The sequence below is a fragment of the Sander lucioperca genome, chromosome 9, assembly GCF_008315115.2.
Source record: "Sander lucioperca isolate FBNREF2018 chromosome 9, SLUC_FBN_1.2, whole genome shotgun sequence".
Lineage (NCBI taxonomy): Eukaryota > Metazoa > Chordata > Actinopteri > Perciformes > Percidae > Sander > Sander lucioperca.
Window position 1 is genome coordinate 6,328,973 of NC_050181.1, and position 22,387 is coordinate 6,351,359.

The window sequence follows — 22,387 nt, forward strand, 5'->3', positions numbered from 1 at the left end:
CTGGTAACCAGATTTTAAGGTAGAGAGGTGTAGTCTACACTTCTATATATGTCAATGAGTCTACATGATACGCACTAAGTAAGATCCAGGATTTCCATATACCCACTTAAAAGTGCACAATGACATGTAACAACATACTTTCCATCATAATTTTGATATATTTTGAATTGTCATGTTTTTTTTCTTCGCATAGGCTAAATAAAGGTATTTCCACCGTAAATTGGTGCAAAAAAGTGTAAACCCCCCCCCCCCCCCAAAGGCCCATATACATAGGCCGATACATATACAGTACAGTATACTCACTACAATAGCCTACATTAGACTACACCACTGTGTACACTTCTGTGATAGCACCCCCCTCAGCCCTTATCACATACTGCTTTGCCTCCCAACTCAAGAATATGCACCAAATCGAGCCCCTGTCTTGTCTAGAGTCCATGTGTCAAAACCTATTTTTTACTTTGTGTTGATATACCACAAACTGACATGCAATGCGGTAAACCTGGAGTTTGGTCGTATTTCAGCAGCTGGCTCTGAGCAAAATATAATAAACCTGCCATGTGCATTCAGCTGTGTGCTTAAAGGCAAAAGGGCAGGACACAGTTCTAAGAGTTGGAGGAACCCGTGGGTCAATAGGGCTCCACATCTAAATTTTGCCCCAAGGCCCGTTAGCAGGTTAATCTGGCTCAGAGAAACAGCAACTACAGATTTCAGAAATGGTAGCATTTCTTAATCATTTACACTTTTTAGCATTGACTGGACACAGCACTTTATTTGGGTTTTGAGTATTCCCTCTGCAAAAATTGAACTGTTACTATATCAAATATATCACTTTCAGCAATTTCTGTTATGTAGGTCAGTCAACAAGTTAAAACTGTTTGGAATGGAGTTTGGAGTACAAGAAATCTCTTGGAAAACCTTTCCACTACGTCCTTGTTATAAAAAATATAAGTCCTAATTTTGAATTTAAAAATAGTTTATTATATACAGTTAGAGAAAATGGAACTTAATTTGTGAACCCATACATGGACATGCACAGACATTTTGGGGGGCAGGGGCTCAAGTGAAAATAGGGCACTTCATTTTTAATTTTTTTTTACAAAAAGTTAAATATATTAACACAACTGTGACTTCCTTTATTTTAATCTGAACACAAACAAGTCTATATATTGTGCATCAATTCTTTGCCAGTCAGACTAATTTAGATTTAAAAACTGTAATATAAGTTTCTGTTTTCCATTCTGTGTAACACTGCAAAACATGGAGAATGTGGGCATACATTCAGATAATTATAATATAGTTTTAACTATATAGTTGTTAATTGTGCAAATATAGTACAAATATGACCAGGCCAGTTTATATCTTTTTAATAAAAATGTTGATATCAATAACATTCTGTCCAATAAAAATGTGTGACCCTACGTGATGTCATGAGTCACACCAGGGGCTCACCTTCTGTTTTTCCAGACTTTCAGGATATAATGCAGGTTCCATCACATTACTATGAAGACATTCATGCCACTTCACTGTAGATAAACAACTTCATTGTGCACTTAGATGATTACTTTGTCTGCTTTATTAATGTATATGTCTACACTTCATTCAATTATGAATTTGAGTGTGGAAAGGAAAATAAAGTCAGTGCCACAGACCAAAATTTACATTCTTGACTTTTGTCTGTATTTTGTGATTATCTTATGCAGTAAGTCTTATGGTTTATGCATTATACGTTCAGTTATGTCCATTTTTTGTTTCACCAGGTTTTCAAGAGGAATTTTCATCCTGGGAAGTAAAAAAAATCTGAAGGGCTAATTCTTATTCTCTGCAAATCTCACAGCTTCTGGTTAGCGGTGCAACCTGTGCCAGAGAATCTGCAGATAAAGTAGATGTGTAGATCAAGAAAATCACGAAAACAGTGGATGTCAGTGCCTCCCTTATTACAAAATGAAGAATAGACTTTTGTTGGAAAACTTTAGAATCAACCCAGCAGTTCAGGGGCAACAGAGTAATATCATGACTAAAACCAAAGAGAAACTAAGTCCATTAACAAGTTAATGCCCCCCCCCTTCATTACATCTGCAACCCCCCAAATTGGGTTGTGTCCAAATCTCAGGGAAAGGATGCACAGCAGCCACAATACCCCTGGGAAATACAGGACAGTTTCTAAAGGAGGGACAGAAAAAAATCTCTGGCCACACCTCCTCAAAGCTCATCTTTAGGCTTTGCTTCCTCATCATCCATTTCTGAAAGTGCCTCCTCCATGTCATCCATTGTTTCTTCCTCATCAATGTCTTCACCATCGTCATCATCATCATCAACTTCGGTGTCTTGTTCTTTGTTCTTTTCCTCCTCTTCTTTCCGTTTCAGGTCATCTTGCTCCTGTTTCATTTTACTCTCTGGTTCCTGTGGGAAAAGTTTATATTTAGACAAACCATGTCACCTAATCTATTCAGTATCTCACTGGAAATAGCTTCATGTGTTGTACAGATGACAACCTATGGTTTAAAAAGAATACCAGCACCAACATACCTTTGTCACACCCCATGTCTCCATTGTAACATCTTCTGCTTCCTTTACATCATCTGTGATCAGGAAGTTGTCAAAGATGGTACCAGATTTCACCTAAAATAAAACAGTAACAAATGGCACACTGTAGTTTAAGCATCACTATTGCAACATTACTATTCAAAGATGATCTCTTTTTCTCTCACCTGCCAAAGATCAAGTCCTATAACAGAAACTTTGTCAAACTTGTAGATGTTTGACTCAGGACTGTATTCAGGATTGTCAATCTCAGGATGCACCCAGGGTCCTTTGTAGTTGGGGTTGTCGATCTGTTTGGGCTTCCATTCTCCCTGCAATACAGAAGACATTCATTGGGCTGCAATGGCTTTAGCAGAGTAAATGTTAACCATTTCTCAGGCAGAGAAGATCACCCAAAGCATAAGCTCTGGACATGACAATCCAACTTCAGTCTACCTTGTACTCTGGGTTTGGGATCATGGGTGGCTCCCACTCTCCATCCATATCCTCATCCCAGTCTTCAGGTTTTTTAGCGTCAGGGTCTGGAATGTTTTCAGGTTTGTCCCAGCCCTAAATAAGAACAAAAAAGATGAAAGTTGAACTAACAGAATTGTGAACGTTAATTTAGCTCTTTAAAGTGCAGGACTGCTGTGGAAATCTAGGAGAGAAATTGAAAAACACTCCTCCAGTCTGCCTTTTACCATGGATGTTACAGCACTTTCAGTAAGTGCAAAACAGAACAAAGGTCAATTTTCATGCTGGATGAGGTTGCTTAACATTATTACTTAATAATATTAGTAAGCGTATTCACCTCAGGCTTGGTGTCATCAGCATCGTCAATCTTGGCACGATCATCCCAGTCCTCTGGCTTCTTGGCTTCGGGGTCCTTAATTTTCTTAGGTGGCAGGAAGTCCCAGTCATCCTCCAGACTGCCAGATTCTACCTTCTCGTTATCAATCTTCACCTCATAGGTCTGATCTGGATTCAGGATTAGCGTGTACATGTGGGTCAGCTCATCATCCTAGATGAAACAGAAGTGTATGAATTAAGCCACTGGTGCAGAGGCAATGCATGTTTGTTTGTATATTACAAGAAAAAAAAAAAAAAAACTTTACTTTTTCAAAATTTAAAATGCCAGAATTACCTTGCACTTAATCTCTTTCTTGATGAGGTGATTCTTGCCCTTGTAATTGAAGATGACGTGGACTTTCTTGGTGCTGTAGCCACAGATATCAGGGCCTGGGTGAAATAAATGTAATTAATAGATGTTCCAAATCCTGTTACTGTAACCATTCAATTATAACTGGTCATTACCATGAAACATTATTACTTACCAAACATGATGTAGTATGAGGAATCTCCATGCATGTCAGCCTGATCCAAGTCAGCAGGGAATACCTTCACATAGCCACCACCACAGTCAATCTTTTGCTCATGCTTAACTGTAAACTGAATGACCAAAGGCTTGTCCTCATTGCTGAAAGGCTCAAAACGGGCAGAGATAGCATAGAAACGAGCATCCTGGCTTGTTTGCAGACCTGAAAAAGAAAGTGTAAAAGATTTTTTTTAGCAAGACAAAAACAAAATAGGTTCTCTTTGGCTAAGAGTGTGGAGAACTGTACTACAAAAATAGGGACACCAAGGCAATTAAACACAGACTGAATATAAGAATTGATCAACACCAATGAAGAGTTACTCTTAATCAAGCACGTGATTCTTGTTTTATAAAAAGTGGATTAGAACACAAAACGTTTACCTTTGTCTTTCTCAGCATCTCCATAGAAGTTGCCAGCCGTTAGTTTCCACTCTCCATAATCAGATTTGTGTTTGGAGTTTACCCAGCGACTTCTCCATTCATCTGAACAGAAAAAGACCAGTTAGTTTGCTGAGTTTTCAACACTCGGGGCACCTCTTTCAAATATATCAAGCTATCGTTACTACTGTCAGCGTTTATTGGCGTTACTCTTTGAAATTATCAAAACGGCGAAATTCGTTTGATTAGCTAACGTTACCGTTACAATGTATACTGCAACTTAGGCCACAGCTAACTTAAGCGTCTGTAGCTTTGGGGCCTTGCTAAAGTTAGCCAGCTGCCAACCAGTTAAAGTTAGGAAACTGAGACGGGACGTAGTTTACACTGAATCACCGATTGAAAATGAATGGTGAGAGAACAGGCTTTTAAGAGAATCTGACGATGATAATTGTGACATGATGATGGCTAACAGTCAAGCTAACATGCAAAACTTCCTCCAGTTAACGTTAGTGTTATACATTTCTATGCCAAACTTACCACCGTCCAGAAACTCCTCCCGAAAGTAAACCTTTGCATGCACGCAGTACACCGCTAATATTACCGAAACTACACCCAAGACTTGCATTTTTCCCATCTCAACTCAACTTTCCACTCCTGACAACGTCCTTGCTGAGTATTGAATACCTTGTGGATAAGGAAGAGAAGAGTGTATTTTAGAGTCGCTCCAGCGAACAGATGTCTGCCTGCTATTGGACAACAAGATTATGTGTCTGGACCAATAAGAGTAGACCACGAAACATATGTCCCCGCCACAGTCTGATCCGGGGTCAGTGGTTCTTTTAGATTTTGTCATCATATCGACAGTCTTGTTGAGCAGGTAGTGGTCCGCAAACTGTTTTTAATAATGTAAAGTTACACCCTTCGAAATATTTTTAGCCAAGTACCCCAGACCAGCACAAAACGTTTTCGGTAGAAATAAGAAGTCCTAGCTATTTAAAGAGGCATCATTATTTCCTAAACAGCAGTGCTGTACTGTAACTGAAAAACACCTAAATGCTAACAGTGTAGATTAAACAACAATATATAACACATTATTTAGTGAGCTTTATAGATGCTGGAAAAGTTTGTTACTGGCCGGACTACATTTCAAATGTTTGCAATCATTAAATGCATTCATAGTGGATACATATTTTAGGAATAATGCATGACTGCTTTTTTAAATAAACATGTTAAAAGAACTCTACCCCCTGCAATACTCCAAAGTACCCCCATTTTGAGAAACACTTATAGAGGGTGCCAAATATCAAATACAGAAAATAAAATGGGGCATGTTCAACCCTCTCCACAGCGCTGTAGAGCTAGGTCTGGCAATGCGAGACTAGTTCAGCCTATGGTTCAGCCCTTTTTACAGTCTATGGTTCAGCCCTTTTTACAGTCTATGGTTCAGCCCCGACAAAAACGTAGCAAAACCATGGATGTACCAGAGAGTATCTTTGGATTTACTTATACAAAAACCTTTATTTAAACTGAAACAACGCTACTGTGCGCAAAAGCATAGGGCTTACAACTGAAAGAAATATATGGACAAACATAATTAAATCTATGACAAGTGTTCGTTGGCTTATATAGTTGCACTGGAACCTATCTGGAAGCTCTACACAAGAACCACACAGCAGCATCATAGACTGTATATAAGAAGAGCAGCATGCCTGTTAACCCACGACTTTATTGACCCCCCTATCAACAGTCACCTGCACAAGGTTCCTGCCCTCGTATCTCTCGTACATCCCCCTTTCTAAATTAAGGATGTTGTCTGTGCAGATGCATTAATAACATAAGCCTATCCAAATTGTAAATAGAAGGCTCTTCACTTTACATATAACAGTTCTATCATTCAAATATCAAAATAAGTAGCAACAATAACACATATGGCTCCTCTTAACATTTCCCATACTGCTAGCTATGAAACATTTTAAACTGATGCTTCTGTAAACACTTAAACAGCACCTTCCAAACAGCTAAAGTTTTCAACAATCGACTGTTCTCTTTTAAACTCAGGTTTCACTTTTTTGAACAAAGTCTTTCAGGTAAGTGGGAGGCTTCGGAGTCTGCTGACTGAGGTCACACTGGACTTTAGGTGTGACAGGAGCATGTACCACATCATGAACAGTGCTCTCAGGTGCGCTGGATCAGTTATGTTGGTAGGTGTTTCAGGAGCCACACGAGGTGGTACCTGTTTCTTCGCAGGGAGCCCCTGGGCGTCTCGACAATGTAGGACCTTGGCGTGCCAGCTAGATACCACTGTGCCTCTCTCCAATATGTCCTTGACCCACACATGATCGCCAGGTTGAAGGTGTGGCATGTCACATGGTCTGTGTCGATTTTGAACACTGCATTTTTGTTATCCACATTTATGCATTGACATATATAAAAGCATGTATGTCTGTCATCCATGGACTGGCGTTTGCATCAGCTGACAGTGAACCCAGAAATGCAACTTCCTCATCAGTGTCTTCATTTGTTGTAGCTACATGTATTTCACACATCTTTTTCGTTTTGCACACTATGGCATAACGACCCTTTTCCTGCAGTTATTGCACATTAACTCTTTAGCTGAACATTGTTGCAGGCTCTGCCCTCTTGCATCACCACATCTTTTGCATTGTGTGTGTCTTTCCTGCTGTGCTTTCTTGTCTGTCTGTCTGCCTATATTGCGGTTTACTTGTTTTGAACGTGCGCTGCCGCGCGTGCACACTGTCGAGCTGCGTGTTGGAGATATCCGCTCTAAAGTTTATTTTAAGCATTTCTTGTTGCTTCTTCACCTGCTCACTTTGTCGAGCTGTGTTAATTGCTTTCTCTAGCGTCAGTTCAGGATCCAGTTGTAACTGTTCTGAAAGGCGTTTATCTCTCAGACCCCTATCTCTCACCATTTCACCATGCAGAGCCCCGTATTCACAGTGCTCCGCTAGGCAATGCAGCGCTGTGTAAAAGGTGTGAACTATAGTGGAGAGACTTGAAACTCATTCATGTCATTCATTCCGTGACAATATGGTTAGCGTTAGCCCAAACTTTCGCAGAACAGCGGAGAAAAAAACTGCCGCAACCTTGACTGTCTCTGGCCAACTAAACTAGACTTTGTTTTATTATACCTTAACGTGTACTTTTGTCTTCTGACACCATGCTCGATGGCTTATAGGGGCACTGGAGCCTATCTGGAAGCTCTAGCTACATAAGAACCACACAGCAGCATGCCTATTAACCCACGACTTTATTGACCCTCCTTTCAACTGTCACCTGCACTGGCACTGCACAAGGTTCCTAACCTCGTATCTCCTAATCAGAGTTCAAAATTAGCACCATCTACTAGCCAAATGCTGGTAAAATATGAAACTGGCTGGTAGATTTGCTTCACTCACTAGCCTAAAAAACAATATGTGTTGAGTGGCTCGTAAAATTTGAACATTCACTAGCCATTTGGCTGGTGAACAAAAGACTTAATTTTGAACCCTGCTCCTAATACTACAACAAGCACCCCAAAATTCAGGGAAAGGCCATAAGCAAACTGACAGTTAGGTAGGAACGTTGAGATTGAAACTAACATCGGATATCTTTTGCATGTAATCTCTCGCGCTAACGGCCAAAGCGCGTGGCGTCAGTGTTTTCAACGACAACAGTGATAACGGCTGGATTTTTGAAAAACTTCATTGTCAGCGGTCAAGAAATACCAACGATTTATTTCTACTAGCTAGCTAACTTAACGTTACTTGGAAAACAGAAACCGCACTAACAGTAGGCCGATGGGCATCTTTAATTGTATCGGTGACTGAGTTTTGGTGAGAGCAAAAAAATGATATTGCAAAGTTAACAAGAGGTAAGATACAGCTAAGCCAACAGCAAACTGACTCTGAGATTGTTTGCTAACGGTTAATGTTAGCTAGCTAGCTAGTTATCACAATGTCAACGCTAGCATCGGGTTAATTAATTGATGTTAGTTAATGCTAACCTTACGTTAATAACCGAAACTAATTAAGCAACGTTTACAATAAAATAACTTACGTTAGCTTTTACTTGTATTTAACTTTAGCCAAGTTAGCTCAGGGGAACGTTAGCTAGCTAGCTAGCTAGCTACATTTTCAACACAAATATGCCTTCGCAACGGTACATGAACGTTAGCTGAACGTTAACCACCCGTTAAATGTAACGTCAATCCCGTCAACTGTCATCATAAATGTCAGCTGAAAAACTGCCATATTTTAGTGACAAATACACTAATTTATCATCTTATTGATATTTCCACCTCTTAGGGGCTTCATCAAAGTGTCACTGTGTGCATTTGCTTGCTTTGTCTACTAAACTTAATAACAGGCGTTTTGTTCATGAGCACTAGCTACTGACTGGCTAATTATGTTTTTATTTTTTATTTCATCTAACAGAGAATAATCAGAAGGTGGTGATATTGCCAGAGCTCTTTATGATGGATGCATATGATTCAAATGCAAACAAGCATGAATCTCAGGTAACGTTAAATTAATTTGACACCCTTACATGCCAAGTGTATCTCGCTGCAGTCTGCGGGAAGGCTGACATTAAGCCCCGCCCACATCCAAGTCAGCCATTTTGTTTTGCTTACGTCATTCCCCATACGCTCGAACGGACCAAGACAGCCTGGTAGAAATAAAGTTTAAAAAAAAAAAAGACAGCCTGGTAGAATTTTTTTACTATGAAGAAAATTATTTGGATAAATTCCATGTTTTTTTATTTTGAATCTTTTAATTTTATTTGAAAATTTTACATCTATAAATGTAAATGATCTGAAAGAAAACCGAATAGGCTAGTCACCAATTTAAAAATGACATGAAATTATATTTTAAAACTTTAAAAAAGGACTGACAAATAAGAAAGCCATTCGGACTCTGAACATTTACAATGCCTTACAACCTCTTTAATGTAAATTTCATGCGCCCCTTTTTCGTGTATGTATGTATGCATTTAATGTTTTCAATGTGTTTATGGATCTGTACTTGAATAATAAAGTTTTTTGAAGACAAAAAAAACAAAAAGACAGCCTGGTAGCAAAGCTGATATAGCCTCTTGATTCACATTAGATAGAAACTGATGATGTAGGCTAAACACAAACGACATTTCATGCAACAGTGAAGTTACTACTGATTTCTGATTTTGAAATGATATCCAAATTTGAAAAATGGGTCATTTTAAACCTTGTTAATATTGATGACAATGTGTTCAAACGGAAAACGAGCCATATTTCATTTAATTTAGCCCTCAAAAGTAGAATGGTGTGTTGTTTGTTATGGACTTTCATATTAACAGCAAGAATTCAGTCACAACCAAATGTACAAAGGGGCGATTTTGCTTTAACAATTAACAGGTGAACCAGAAGCATACAGGTGAAACTCGAAAAATTAGAATATTGTGCAAAAGTTCATTTATTTCAGTAATTCAACTTAAAAGGTAAAACTAATTATATAGACTTATTACATGCAAAGCGAGATATTTCAAGCCTGTATTTGTTATAATTCTGATGACTATGGCTTACAGTTTATGAAAACCCTCAGAAAATTAGAATATTGTGAAAAGGTTCAATATTTTAGGCTCAAAGTGTCCCACTCTAATCAGCTAATTAATCCAAAACATCTGCAAAGGGTTCCTGAGTCTTTAAATGGTCTCTCAGTCTGGTTCACTAGAACTCACAATCATACAAGATGCTCCTCGGATATTACCTGCACAGTAACACACCTAATCTAAGTATTTCAAAAGGTCGAACACACATACAGATGTTTAGATACAGTAAAATCGCTACATGATTACCGTTATATCCGAGGGTTGAAGTTGCATTTTAACGGGGCAGTGCAAGTTGCGGCTGTGGTTTAGCTGAAGCTAACGCAGCCTGAGCTTTCACGTTACAATATAAAAGGTGTTGACCGTTGACTTAGCTAGCACGCAAACAGTTAATTTACATCTACGAGCATGTTAGCAAACTACACCAAAAGACAAATACTGAGGAATATTGATAGAAAGCAGGGGAAACTAGTAGGCTGCTTCCATACTTTTTAGCATTGGCTAATTAGCAACCTGCCTGCCATCAGATGTAGCTTCCGAGCTAGCTAGCAGTTAGCCCCAGAAGCTCATGAAAACAAGGCTTTCACCGGAGCAGTCTTACGTTATTTCCGAACCACTCTTTTCGTTTCAAAGTCGGAAATTAAATGAACGAAAATGTACACAGGCCCAATTACAGTTCACTGTTGTTGCATGAAATGTTGTTTGTGTTTAGCTTACATCAGTTTCTGTCATCTAATGTGAAACAAGAGGATATCAGCTTTGCTACCGTCTTGGTCCGTTCGAGCGTATGGGGAGACGACCTAGGTAAAAAAGAGATGCTCCTCTTACATGCTGGCTTACAGAATACAAGTAAACAAATCCATTTAATTTATGGTAAAGCTGTTTTACATGTGCAAGTACTATTACTACTATTTACAACACTTGTTTTCTTCAGGCCAAATACAAGCAGGCAAGAGAAGAGCGAAAGATGCTCCTCACCACTGCACACAACTATATGATTGACATTCTGGCTGACAGGCTGACCTTGGAGCCAACAGCAGTAGAGGGATTTATTTTAGATTCTTCATCTGTGAGTTTTTCCTCATGAGTTTTGACAATCAATGTGCAAAAAATGGGGTCCCAATGGTTTTGGACAGTTTGGTCTTCCATGTGGCCACAATCAGGTCTCTGAACAAAATAAATGAGAGCCAAGACCCCAAATTGATATAAAAAGATCATTTTTGTATCTGGAAAAAATGCGTCAGTTGTACCTTCTCATTTTACCTTCCAGATGGAAACTGAACGTTTTTTTTTTTGTTATTGGCACGAGCAAGTTCACGTTTTGATTTCACTCTGTTTGAACATAATATGCATGATGGCATGGTTGGATGGTTTATGATTCCAATATTGTTGCAAACAGCCTACACATCATATTGGTGCATATTTCAGTTTGCTACCATGTCTTTTTGTTATTAAAGTACCACTGGAAGATACAGAAGATAAGTGCGCTTCACATCTATAGTTTGGTAGACTCGGTGGGATTTGGGGGTAAAGTTGCAACATTGTTGCATTTTTCATATGGTTTGGCAGCTGACAAGACAGCGAGTGAAGGAGAAAGCAGACCCTGACGAGAGAGAGATTATGATGTGTTGTCACACAGATGATGAGCAATGTATGAATGGTCATTATAGGTTATGGATTTGGAAGTTATCATCCCTTAAATCATTATATAAGTCCGTAAATTGTGTGCAAGATTGAAATTGCAAGCAAGTAAATGCACTGTTTTTTGGTTCACTTCCTATATTTGGGTCGGATTGCATTCTTACTTAAATTGACCTGAACTCTAGTGCACTTGGAAGGGAACCGAGACTCCCGCTTTCAAGCGGAGCAGAGTTCGGTTGTTTTGCCCACACTTGCTTTCACACCACCCCAAACACACCTGACTATCCGACGAAGCGCTTTTAGATCGTGACACACTAACCCGATAATCGGCCGTTGGACAGTCTGGCGAGGTCAGTGACTCGAGTCTGTTCGGTGTGTTCCGTGTCGTCGTCCGTTGGAGGGGATTTGACATGTTGAATCAGAAGGCGGGCACTGCCGGCAGTCGGACTCAAATGACCCATCTGATTGGTAGAGTGCTAACCCGGAAACGGGGAATGGAATGAGCGCGACTAGAGTCTCTCAAAATCTGACGAAAATCTTTTAAACTGACCTTTGTCGATCTGAAATGAAGACAGATTCAGCAACTGCACGGCCTATTCCTCACTTAAAATGTTTTCAGAAGCATGTTTCGGTGAACTAATTTAGTAAAATATGAGATCGTATTCTGAACAAGCCGCCATGACAGTCTGGCTTTGAATTTCCGGAGAAACCAGACCCACGTGACGTGTTCGTCCAATCAGCTGATTAGCAGATTAGCGCCGCCTGCTCTTATGGAGACGTATTACGTCTCGTCGCTTTGGTGTGTTCCGAGGCACTTTTTTGACCAACTCAGGGAGACTGATCAGTCCAACTGCCTTTTTTGCCAAGGGTCGGCCATCTGGTTGGTGTGTCAGGAGCTTTAGGGTTTGGTTCAAATGGCCCAAACTGCTCAGTTGTGATGTAAAAGAAACCTTACACAGGGTGTGGATAAAAATGTGCACTCTGTATTTCTGGTGTCAATTCATGACATACTGTAGCACAGTACTGTTGTGGCACTCTTTGCTCTTGAATTTAGGGAGAAGTTTTCATTTTCATAAATGTTTCTATCTAAGATGACAGGAACATTGGTTTTTTGGTTGAATGTCTTTCATGCCTATGTTACTTTATTACGTCTTTATTTGTTTTCTTGCTCAATAGCTGACTGCTTTTGATAATTTCTTCGCCAAAGGAGGTTGTAAAACCATTTCCTTTGTGTATCAAGAGTGTGAAGTATGTATGAAGGAATAGGTAGGAATACTTGTATTGCATAATTGACTGTATTTGTCCCTATAATGGTAAATATTCAAACTCTGGTATATATTATCTATATCTGTTGTACAGGTCCATTACAGTTTTTTATCTCATCAAAACCCATATGGATTTAATTTCAGAATGTGGACGCTCATATCCTGGGACTACCAAAGGGGGAAAAATATTGAGGCTGTTTTTAGCCAATCTGTCTCAGACATGTCTGACAGGCATTTACTGCTCTTTCACACGGACCAGAGTGGACATTCCGAGGATTTCCTAAAAAATGTTTATATATTAATAATAATCCAAAACTTGTTGTTCTTAAACTTGTCTTTTCAAAATAGAACCTTTTCATGCATGCACCTATGTAGATGTAGAGGGTGCTGGATGCCAAGATAACAGATCGCACCAATGAAGCAAAAGACAATGTAAAATTCCTTTACACACTGGAGAAAGTCTGTCAACCTCTTTACAACAGTGACCCGGTATGTATAGTCAATAATTGGATATGATAAATAGCTAGTCAGGTCTACGTAATTATATACATACAGTAATATGTAGAAACACAATTCAGCAACAATATATTAAAATAGCAGATTAAAAGAAGTATTAAAATAATTACCCAGGTGTTAAGGACCCAGGTTGTAAATGCATTTCCGTTCATTTTAGAAATGTGTCATTTTGTAGTGCTTTTTACTTTCTACAGTAAGGATTAATTACACCCTCGACTGAAATATTTACATGAAGCAAAATAAAACGTATTGAACATGCATTGTCACCAACCAACAACTACCATCATGCATTGCGCATGACATCAATCCAAATGAGTTTTTGATAACTTGACAATAACACACTGTTGATGTAGAATTCCCTGTATAGTGAGTAATTGAACTATTTCAGATGCAGCCCATGTGTAGCAGGTGTAGGTTAAACCTTAGATACAGTGACCTCTAGTGGACATCAGGTTAACATTAAAGACACAGTAACTATATTTATACCTCTTTCACACCAATGACATGGTCGGACCGGGCTATCTTACCTGTGTTGAACCCTTCTTTTGTCAATTCAAAACCGAGCCAGTCAACACGGGTTGATCCCTGGTCATGACAATTCAGATACGACCAGGGTCACAACCCGGGAGCAATGCATACCAATTACTTCAGGCGAGGGGTTTACATGTCCTTTTCAGTGGCATAATCCAGTCCAGCTGTAATAGTGTTTTGTAACCTATTAAAGTTCCTCATTGTACAGTATATATTAAAAGATAAAAATAACGACCACAATTAACTTTAATATTCAGGGTTCATATGTTCTGAAAAAACCTGGAAAAGTTATGGAATTTGAAAAATGCAAATTCCAGGCCTGGAAAGGTTTTGGAAACATAAAAAGACCCAGAAAGTTTTGGAAAAGTCATGGAATTTCTTTTTTAACACAGCATAATAATATGTGATTAATCAATGTATTTTCACGTCGTCCTAACCTCAACGTTCTATTCGGGGCGCGATATTACGAATCCCACTATGAACCACATAAATTGTCATTCATTTTATTGTTAAACCTCCGAGGGTAAACTTTAACACAGATTTTTATTCTTATTGTATAATGTTGACTGACATTTTCAGGAATACATAGTCTTGGAAATTTGCCAAAAAGTCATGGAAAAGTATTGGTTAAAATGCGTATGAACCCTGAATATTAAAAAAAATACTGAGCTGGTTTGGCTTGTAATATTATGATTACTTCATTTCAAACAGCATTTCAACATCAAAACACAACTTTATGGGTTTGGGGGTTTAATTATGCAGTGTTGTCACATGTATACATATTAAGTGGCTTTCTTACCCCAATTTTTAAGCATAGAGTAGAATATATTTTATTGTACTGCTGGACTGTGGTTGTAACTAATTTTGATAGCAGCATTAACATTAGATAGAAAGTAAAGACAAAACATGACATAACAGTTATGATTTATGCAAAGCATTTGACATGATATGCACGACCCCATCACACGTAATGTTAATGCCATTATTTCTGCTTGCGATGGCGTTTCTTCGCTTGCCTGTCTGACCGGAGCTGGAGGAAAGCGGACCAGATTAGCGAGAGTAGTATCAACATTAGTCTTGTTATGCTATCATCCACTACGTTGTCTCTCACTGTCCCGGTCATCTGCCACTTAATTTCTTCCTCACCGTAGACTGCCAGGAGCTCCCGCTCCTCAAGGTCTTGCTACATATCTATGTGGTTTGAATAGTCAGTCACCTCCAATGTAGCTAAAAACATGCTGCTGCCATCGCACTTTTTTTTTTTCTTCATCATATTTTTCGCACTGTTTGTTCCTGAGCTACTTAGGGACCCTGGTTGTGTGCTATTCACATTGAAATTGGCCCACATCAACGCAGGTTAACCCTTTCAAACACAAAGTCAACCCTGGATGAGTTCTCGGTGTGATAGTGGTATAAGAGTCAAGGGATTTATTGGTAGTATTAAACATTTTGCATGTAGGAACTTTTAAGTACATCATGTATTAAGGCGAGTTTGTTGCATTTTTCAAAGTACTTGTTCAGTAGAAGTTTAATAATATAGATATACATGGATGTGTGATTTCAGGTCACTATGATGAAAAGTGTGCAGAACGTCATCAATGCCATTCAAATGATTTACAACGTTTCACTGTCCTACAATACCAGTCAAAAGATATCTTCACTGTTCATCAAAGTAAGTGTATTTAGTGTCAGAAAAATATAAGTTGTGTTCAGGAAATTTAAGGACCCAATTTACTTTGTGAAACTTTGTAAATAAAAAATTTCAGGTGACAAATCAGATGGTTACTGCGTGCAGATCATATATTACTGAAAATGGCACATGTCTAATATGGGACCAAGACGCTGATACCATTGTCAAGAAAATGCAGGTGATGATGACACCTACCTATATGAATAACGTCTGTGGTATCATTGATTAGTCTTTAATATAGCACATGTTGACATTAGCATGTAAGTGTTTTCATTCGTCTTTTATTTTTGGCAGGACTGTATCTGCTTATATCAGGAGTATCAGTCTTGCTTCCAGAAAACAAAGAAACAAACAATGGAAAGACCTGGAAAGAGGTCCTTTGAGGTTTCAGAGATGCAGATTTTTGGCAAGTTTGAGGCCTTCTGTAAGCAACTCGTAAAGGTGCAGTCCACGCTAACTTTTTATATTTGAATCCCACTGTTACCATAAGCATTGCCAAGTAACTATAAGCATTATCTATTTTAGATCAAACAAATAATTACAGTGTTCAAGATGTTCGGATCTCTTGGAAAATCAAATATTGAGGGCATTGAGATTCTGGCCAGACAATTCCACACTGTATCCATGAATCTGAAAAGGAAGCAGTATGATATGTTGGCTCCAAGGACAGTTGAATTCGAAACAGATTTTGCTAAGTTTATGGCTCAAATCGGCCACATTGAGGTGTGTATAGTTTCCTTCTGTTTACAATATGTGGTGTAGGTAGCTTCTATCTTCTCCCTCTCTCTTAAATGTTAAGTATTGTTTCCAATATAGATGGTCATTTTCAAATTTTGGCTATCATTATCTACAGAACCAGCTCCGGACCTTTATGAGTTCATGCTTCTCAAATATCATCTCATCTCAGCAAGCTCTGTCCTTAATACAGCGGTCAGTAAAAGATAGTATAATAATAGTGTAATAAAAAGATTATACTGTACAATTATGTATTTAAACTCGATGATTTGACTTAATCAGAAAATTCTTAATCTCTAGTTTTCAGAAGCTGAACATTCCCTGTCTTGACACAGAAATTTCCAACCTTTTGGGTCTAATTCTTCAACGTTATGCCTCAGAAGTAGAGTTTGTGAAAAAGGTATCCCATTTTCATAAATGTTAAGTTATTGTCAAATATAGACGTAGGTGTTTTTTATGAAATTAACAGATCTACTTATGTTAATTTTCTCTGCAGCTATTTGACAAACAAAGAGATGACCCCCCCATTAGCAAGAAACATGCCTCCTGTGGCAGGAAGGATTGGTTGGGTCAAGCACCTCTACCAAAAAAATAGAGGAACCCATCTCATACATAAAAGTTAGCCTACGTTTCTCCCACCAAAACAACCAAAATACTTTATTATTGTACTGATATGTTTTAACGTTGATTTAATGTATCTCTTGTCAATAACAGAAAAACTCGGACATCTTGTGCAGCTCTGAGGGACAAGATGTGGTCAAAATGTACAATCAAACTGCAGCTGCGTTTGTCAAGTTTGAATCTGTTTGCCACAAAGCGTGGATGATTGAAGTGTCGAAACTAGATTATGGTTGGTTTTCTGGCTCTGACACCCTGACATCTGGTGCCTTAGATGACACACAATGCCCCTTGTTATTGATATAAATTTAAAATACTTTCTCCCTAATTCTGCTTCATAACAGTCTTGAATATTACTCTGCTGGTTCGTCACCCAAGGACTGGAAAATATGTTGTCAACTTTGATCCTAAAGTAACTGAGGTCATTCGGGAGGCTAAGTGTTTGTTAAAGATGGGTCTGGACGTTCCAAAGCAGGCGTTGCATCTGGTCAAGTTGGAAAGCAAAATAAACACCGATCACCTTCGACTACAGGTACATTTGAAACATAGTCTTTCACAGATGGATAGTTAGCTTAATATAAAATGACTTTTATGTCTTTTTTTTTTTTTTTTATAGACCATTTTGGCAGATTATGAGTCTACTTGTGAGAACATTCCTGCGGACTTTGCCAGCCTGATGGCTTCAAAAATAAAAAATGTAAGCGGTTTTTAAACAGTACATTTAATGTAGAACATTTATCTAAATCATAAAATATCAAAACGGTGAAGAGTAACTCATATCATGTTCTCATAAATGTAAACATATAGTTCAACTCATGATACGAGCCACAAGTCAGTGTAAACAAACACAAGTTTCTTCAAGTGTTTCCTTTCTGTGGGAAAATGTATAAACCTGCAAATATGAAGCAGTGTGAATAAGAGTGGAACTAGCTTAATCAGATTTTATTTTCATGGCTTTTTGTGTTTTAAAGAGTTAACTATTGCTTAATTCACCAATGCTTCCAGAGTTGCTAATGTTTTCAGCTATTATGTTTTTGGTCAATTACAAGGTGGAATCTGTGCTTCGCCAAGGGTCGGTGCTGCTCACTTGGTCATCCTTCCTCCTGGACAAGTTCTTCCAAAATGTTGACACTGCTTTGTTTGAGCTCAAACATCTTGTAAAGAAGGTATATTACTGAATAAAAGCACTGACCAAAATGTTAGCTATCATTCCTTCTCAGATATAGATATGAATACTGCTATTGTGGATTTGCAATGTAAAAAATGACAGCTTGGCAATATCCAGTCAACAACCCAAAAATACTATTGCTCAAGGGCCATGTTTTTAGGTGCCATGTTTTTTTTGTTTGTTTTTTTCAGTTGCAGGATATCTGTAAGATACACATTGATGATGTCCTTAAAGACTTCTCAGAAACTGTGCTGATTGAGCTCCCTGAAAGTGATGCGTCTTCAGTGCAGCACCTGATTGACCGCAATGAGGTATGGATGCATACTTTTTCTGAACCTTTTTCATCCTCCAAATTAAAACACAAAGTAAAATTCAATTGCTAATATTTTTCCATCGAATGAGTTCTTAAAGTGCCTATAATCAATATTTTTTATAATGTATGAAATTACATTGTGAAAACAATGTGGCAATGTGAAACTGCTTTGTAGTGCTAGACCTACAGAGATTCATCATCACCCAAATCTGCAGCTCCCCTCTGCTTTACGGAGCTCTATACAGAGTTTCATAGCATTGTTTAGCTGTTCCGCCAGCAACGTTACTGTTTTGGTTCACTCTCACTGCTCTCATTGTATTGTTTTCAGCTGAAATAACCCTAAAAAAATCCCTGGACAGGAACATCATGCAGACCAAGTTAGCGACTTGTTTGTAAACATAGTGGAGCATTTAGCAGTTAAAAACCATTGATAGTTGATGGAGACCAAAAACCGAGCAAAGAGAGTGAATATTATTAATTTAAAATTGGACTTACATTAATCAGGTGGCCAGAAACATGACTACAAATTATAATGTTGCTCTGTAACTACAGGATGTGTAAATAAGCAACTGTTTGTTTCAAAGAAATTATGAATTATGTCTTGTTCACTAATCCACTCAATTTATATATATTTTTTTAGAATCAATGTAAGGAGTGGGCAAACACATTGGACTACAAATGTAATCGTGTTAGAGAAGCAGTGAAGGAGCTGGGTAATGTGTTCAGTGCCATATATGAATCAAAAGGCACCAAGAAGACGGTTGAGGAGCCAGTTTCAGGTGCTCTTAAGTCCCAGTTTTAAGTCTTGCACACAAGTGGAAATAATATAAAAAAGAACAGTCATACTCACCAAAAATTGAAAAATGTTAGATGTATGTGCTTTTTTTTTTTCACCCTTGGAACATTTTAGGACGCCAGAGTGTGACTTTCTCAGGAGAGAGCCAGAAGACCCTTAATGAGGATGAGGGAATGAATTTAGAAGGTCCATATAGAGATAAAGCAATCGAATTTGAGAAGGTATGTATGCTTACCAACACCAAAACATAGTTCTTATATAGAGTATATCAACAAATATGTAAATGTTTCAAATAAAAATCTTAATTTCAGGAGTTTAAGAAGCTTTATGAATACTTCAGTGCAAGGGTATTAGATGCACTGGTCAAGACAACCAAGCTATCTCTGGAGACCCTGAAAAGGAGAATTTCTGGCACTATGTAAGTAAGTCTGTGTTATTCACTATGTAAAAAAAAAAAAAAAAAGGCCAATATCTAAGAGAAACGATATGATCTCTTACAGCTCGACATCAATAAATGGGAATTTTAGTACCTACCAGAAGTCAAAGTCTGAAACTAAGATGGTCCCGCTTATAAAATGTGAAGTCCAGCTGGTTATACCCAACGTGGTGAGTTTCTGCTACTCATTGTTGACTGGTTACACTTCACACTAGTTACCTTAGGGGAGATGGGTAATTTAGAATTCCTTGCCAATATTGTTAAACAGAAAATGTTGTTTCTCTGTCTGGTATTTGTCATCAGGTAATGATTCCCACTGAACATGAGATCCAACAGGCCATAAATCGACTAATTGACTTGGTGTTGGAAATTAGCAAGGGCATTGCATGGCAGTGGGAGTACAGTCAAAGTTGTACAAATAACAAAGGTAAGTCATTATCAACATGCACATGAATTAAAAAAACTTTACGGTACGTGTCCACATGGGATGTTTTTTGACGGAAGGGATCGCCCCGTTTCCTAGCGTTTGAGGCTTGATGGGCTTGCTACTAGCAGTTATCAATTTCTCTTCAATGACCATTGACAAGCGAAGAAATCCGGCTACACCCTCCTACAACCACGTTTGGACAAATGCTTCACTTATGAGCTGTCTGGTCCCGAATTTCAAAACGGACCAACACTTGTTTGGATAAACTTTACCTTATTTTACAAAAATAGTTCACCGAAATGTGTTTCTGAAAAAAAATTCTGCAAGTGAAAAGCAATGCAGTTGCTAAATCTGTCTTTATTTTAGATTGACAACGATCAGGGAACCTATAATGCTTTTCCATATTTTCTGTCATATCTATAATGTTACAATGTCGGATTTTCATGTTAAACGTGGCCAAAGCTTTAAATAATGAGGTAAACCTATTTCAGAGAAATCCTAGTGAGCAAAACATCAGATTTCCCAATGTTATAAACACTACGCTTTCAACGTTTTTTTTCTACTCTCGGCTCTGTGTGACATCACACTGAGCTGGGTTTCTATGATTGGTCAACTGCACCAGGCAGGCTACTGAAGTTCTTTTTTTAGGCTAACGTTTATTGTCATAAGTACTGTAGCTGCACGTTAACGCCAGAGAAGCTGTAATCTTGGCTACCAAAGTTGTTAATTTTGCCCCAATTTTGGGTCACATTACTGCTGGAACATGTCCGGTTGTGTAGTATTTGGTTTAAAAGCCTTTATTTGCGATTTCTGATGATACAAAGTGCTGCTATATTCTATTACTGTCTACTGCTAACTATAGTAGCTGCATGCTAACGTGAGCAGGTTCCTCTCTCCTCCTCCTGAAGTCAATAATCAGCTCTTTTTTGTTTTGGTGGAGTTAAATGCCAGGTTATGGTCAGTGCACCACACAGCCAGTTTTTGAACTTCATCCCTGTAGGCAGACTCGTCGTCGTTCTGTATCAGCCCCACCACAGTCGTGTCGTCTGCAAACTTGATGATCCTGTTTGTGCTATTGGTCGTTGTGCAGTCATAGGTGTGCAGTATGTACAGGATGGGACTCAGCACACAACCTTGAGGTGCTCCTGTGTTGAGCGTCAGGACTGGGGAGTGATAGGACCCTAACCTGACAGTCTGTGGCCGGTCTGTTAAGAAGTCCCTGATCCATTTGCAGGTGTTGGTGTTCACACCCAGGTCATGCAGTTTGTCCACCATTCTGCTGGGGATGATCGTGTTGAATGCGGAACTAAAGTCCGCAAACGGCACCCTCACATATGAGCCGGGGCTCTCCAGATGAGTCAGAGCAGAATGCAGAGCTGTGTTGATGGCGTCCTCTGTCGACCTGTTGGCCCTGTATGCAAACTGATGTTGGTCCAGTGTGGGTGGGAGTGAAGACTGGATGTGGGCCAGGACCAGCCTCTCAAAACACTTCATCACAGTTGAAGTGAGAGCAACAGATCTGTAGTTGTTCAGGCTGGCGATGGATGCTTTTTTGGGAATGGGCATGATGGTGTCAGTCTTGAAGCATCTTGGGACAGTGCATGTTGACAGAGAGAGATTAAAGATATCACGTAATACCTCCGCCAGCTGATCTGCACAGTCCCGCAGCACTCTTCCTGGGATGCCATCTGGGCCAGCAGCTTACCTGGGGTTGACACTGCGGAGTACTCTCCTGACATCCTCTGTGCTCACAGTGGGTGCCAGGTCGTTGGTGTTCGCTCTGAGTGCAGGCGCAGACGTAGGCTCCACTTCAGTCAACTCACAGCGTTTTGTTGTTTGTTGAGTTGCTGCTGTTGCTGGTGGTTGGTCTCTTATTACCCTTGTAGTTGGTGAGTTGCTGAATACCCTGCCAAACGCGTCGAGGGTCCCTCTCATTGAAGTGGCCCTCCAGTTTTTTCCCATAGGCTGCTTTTTCCTCTTTGATGGCACTATTCAGGTTGGATCTGGCCGTGCTGTACATCTCTTCATTGCCGGATCTGAAGGCTGAGTTACGTTCTCTCAACAGTTTTTTGACATCACTGTTCATCCATGGTTTGCTGTTTGGATAGCACCTGACCTCTCTATCGACAGTGACGTTGTTGATACAGTACTGTATGTAGAGCATGACTGTGGATGTGTAGTCTGTAATATCCTGATTTGCAAAAAGATCCTACTGGGCTCAAAAGAGAGAAACAGGGATAGGTGTTCAGACTGGCCAAGGTGATTTTAGTTTTTAGATTTGCCTGGTTGAAGTCCCCAGCCACAATGAAAATCCTGCCAGGGTGTGCAGTCTGCTGTTTACAGATGGTTGTTAGCAGAGTGTTCAGTGCTAGTGCTAGTTCCAGTTCGTCCATTT

At 39.1% G+C, this 22,387-nt stretch overlaps 2 protein-coding genes across 2 annotated transcripts in view; one reads left to right on the forward strand and one right to left on the reverse strand.

The window, feature by feature from the left end:
• Window positions 1–1,353: 1,353 nt before the first annotated feature.
• On the reverse strand, window positions 1,354–5,056 carry LOC116045899 (calreticulin-like). Its single transcript, XM_031293890.2, has 9 exons — window positions 4,814–5,056; window positions 4,280–4,381; window positions 3,858–4,061; window positions 3,668–3,762; window positions 3,335–3,544; window positions 2,980–3,093; window positions 2,712–2,855; window positions 2,530–2,622; window positions 1,354–2,403 (listed from the first exon to the last, which is right to left on the reverse strand). Exons 1-9 carry the CDS (start codon window positions 4,908–4,910, stop codon window positions 2,203–2,205), a joined length of 1,260 nt encoding a protein of 419 aa, XP_031149750.1. The 5' UTR covers window positions 4,911–5,056; the 3' UTR covers window positions 1,354–2,202.
• A 2,881-nt stretch (window positions 5,057–7,937) lies between these two features.
• Window positions 7,938–22,387, forward strand: part of LOC116045344 (dynein heavy chain 8, axonemal-like) — a 44,420-nt gene continuing 29,970 nt past the window's right edge. The window contains 25 exon segments of the mRNA XM_036004801.1: window positions 7,938–8,171; window positions 8,720–8,792; window positions 10,791–10,925; window positions 12,674–12,755; window positions 12,904–13,022; window positions 13,144–13,251; window positions 15,374–15,481; window positions 15,576–15,677; window positions 15,794–15,940; window positions 16,025–16,222; window positions 16,353–16,429; window positions 16,535–16,634; window positions 16,731–16,754; window positions 16,756–16,818; window positions 16,820–16,852; window positions 16,949–17,084; window positions 17,197–17,384; window positions 17,469–17,549; window positions 17,902–18,018; window positions 18,212–18,331; window positions 18,974–19,112; window positions 19,244–19,350; window positions 19,441–19,547; window positions 19,630–19,735; window positions 19,869–19,992. Of these exon segments, the coding sequence (XP_035860694.1) occupies window positions 8,748–8,792; window positions 10,791–10,925; window positions 12,674–12,755; window positions 12,904–13,022; window positions 13,144–13,251; window positions 15,374–15,481; window positions 15,576–15,677; window positions 15,794–15,940; window positions 16,025–16,222; window positions 16,353–16,429; window positions 16,535–16,634; window positions 16,731–16,754; window positions 16,756–16,818; window positions 16,820–16,852; window positions 16,949–17,084; window positions 17,197–17,384; window positions 17,469–17,549; window positions 17,902–18,018; window positions 18,212–18,331; window positions 18,974–19,112; window positions 19,244–19,350; window positions 19,441–19,547; window positions 19,630–19,735; window positions 19,869–19,992 (2,566 nt within the window). The 5' untranslated portion in view covers window positions 7,938–8,171; window positions 8,720–8,747.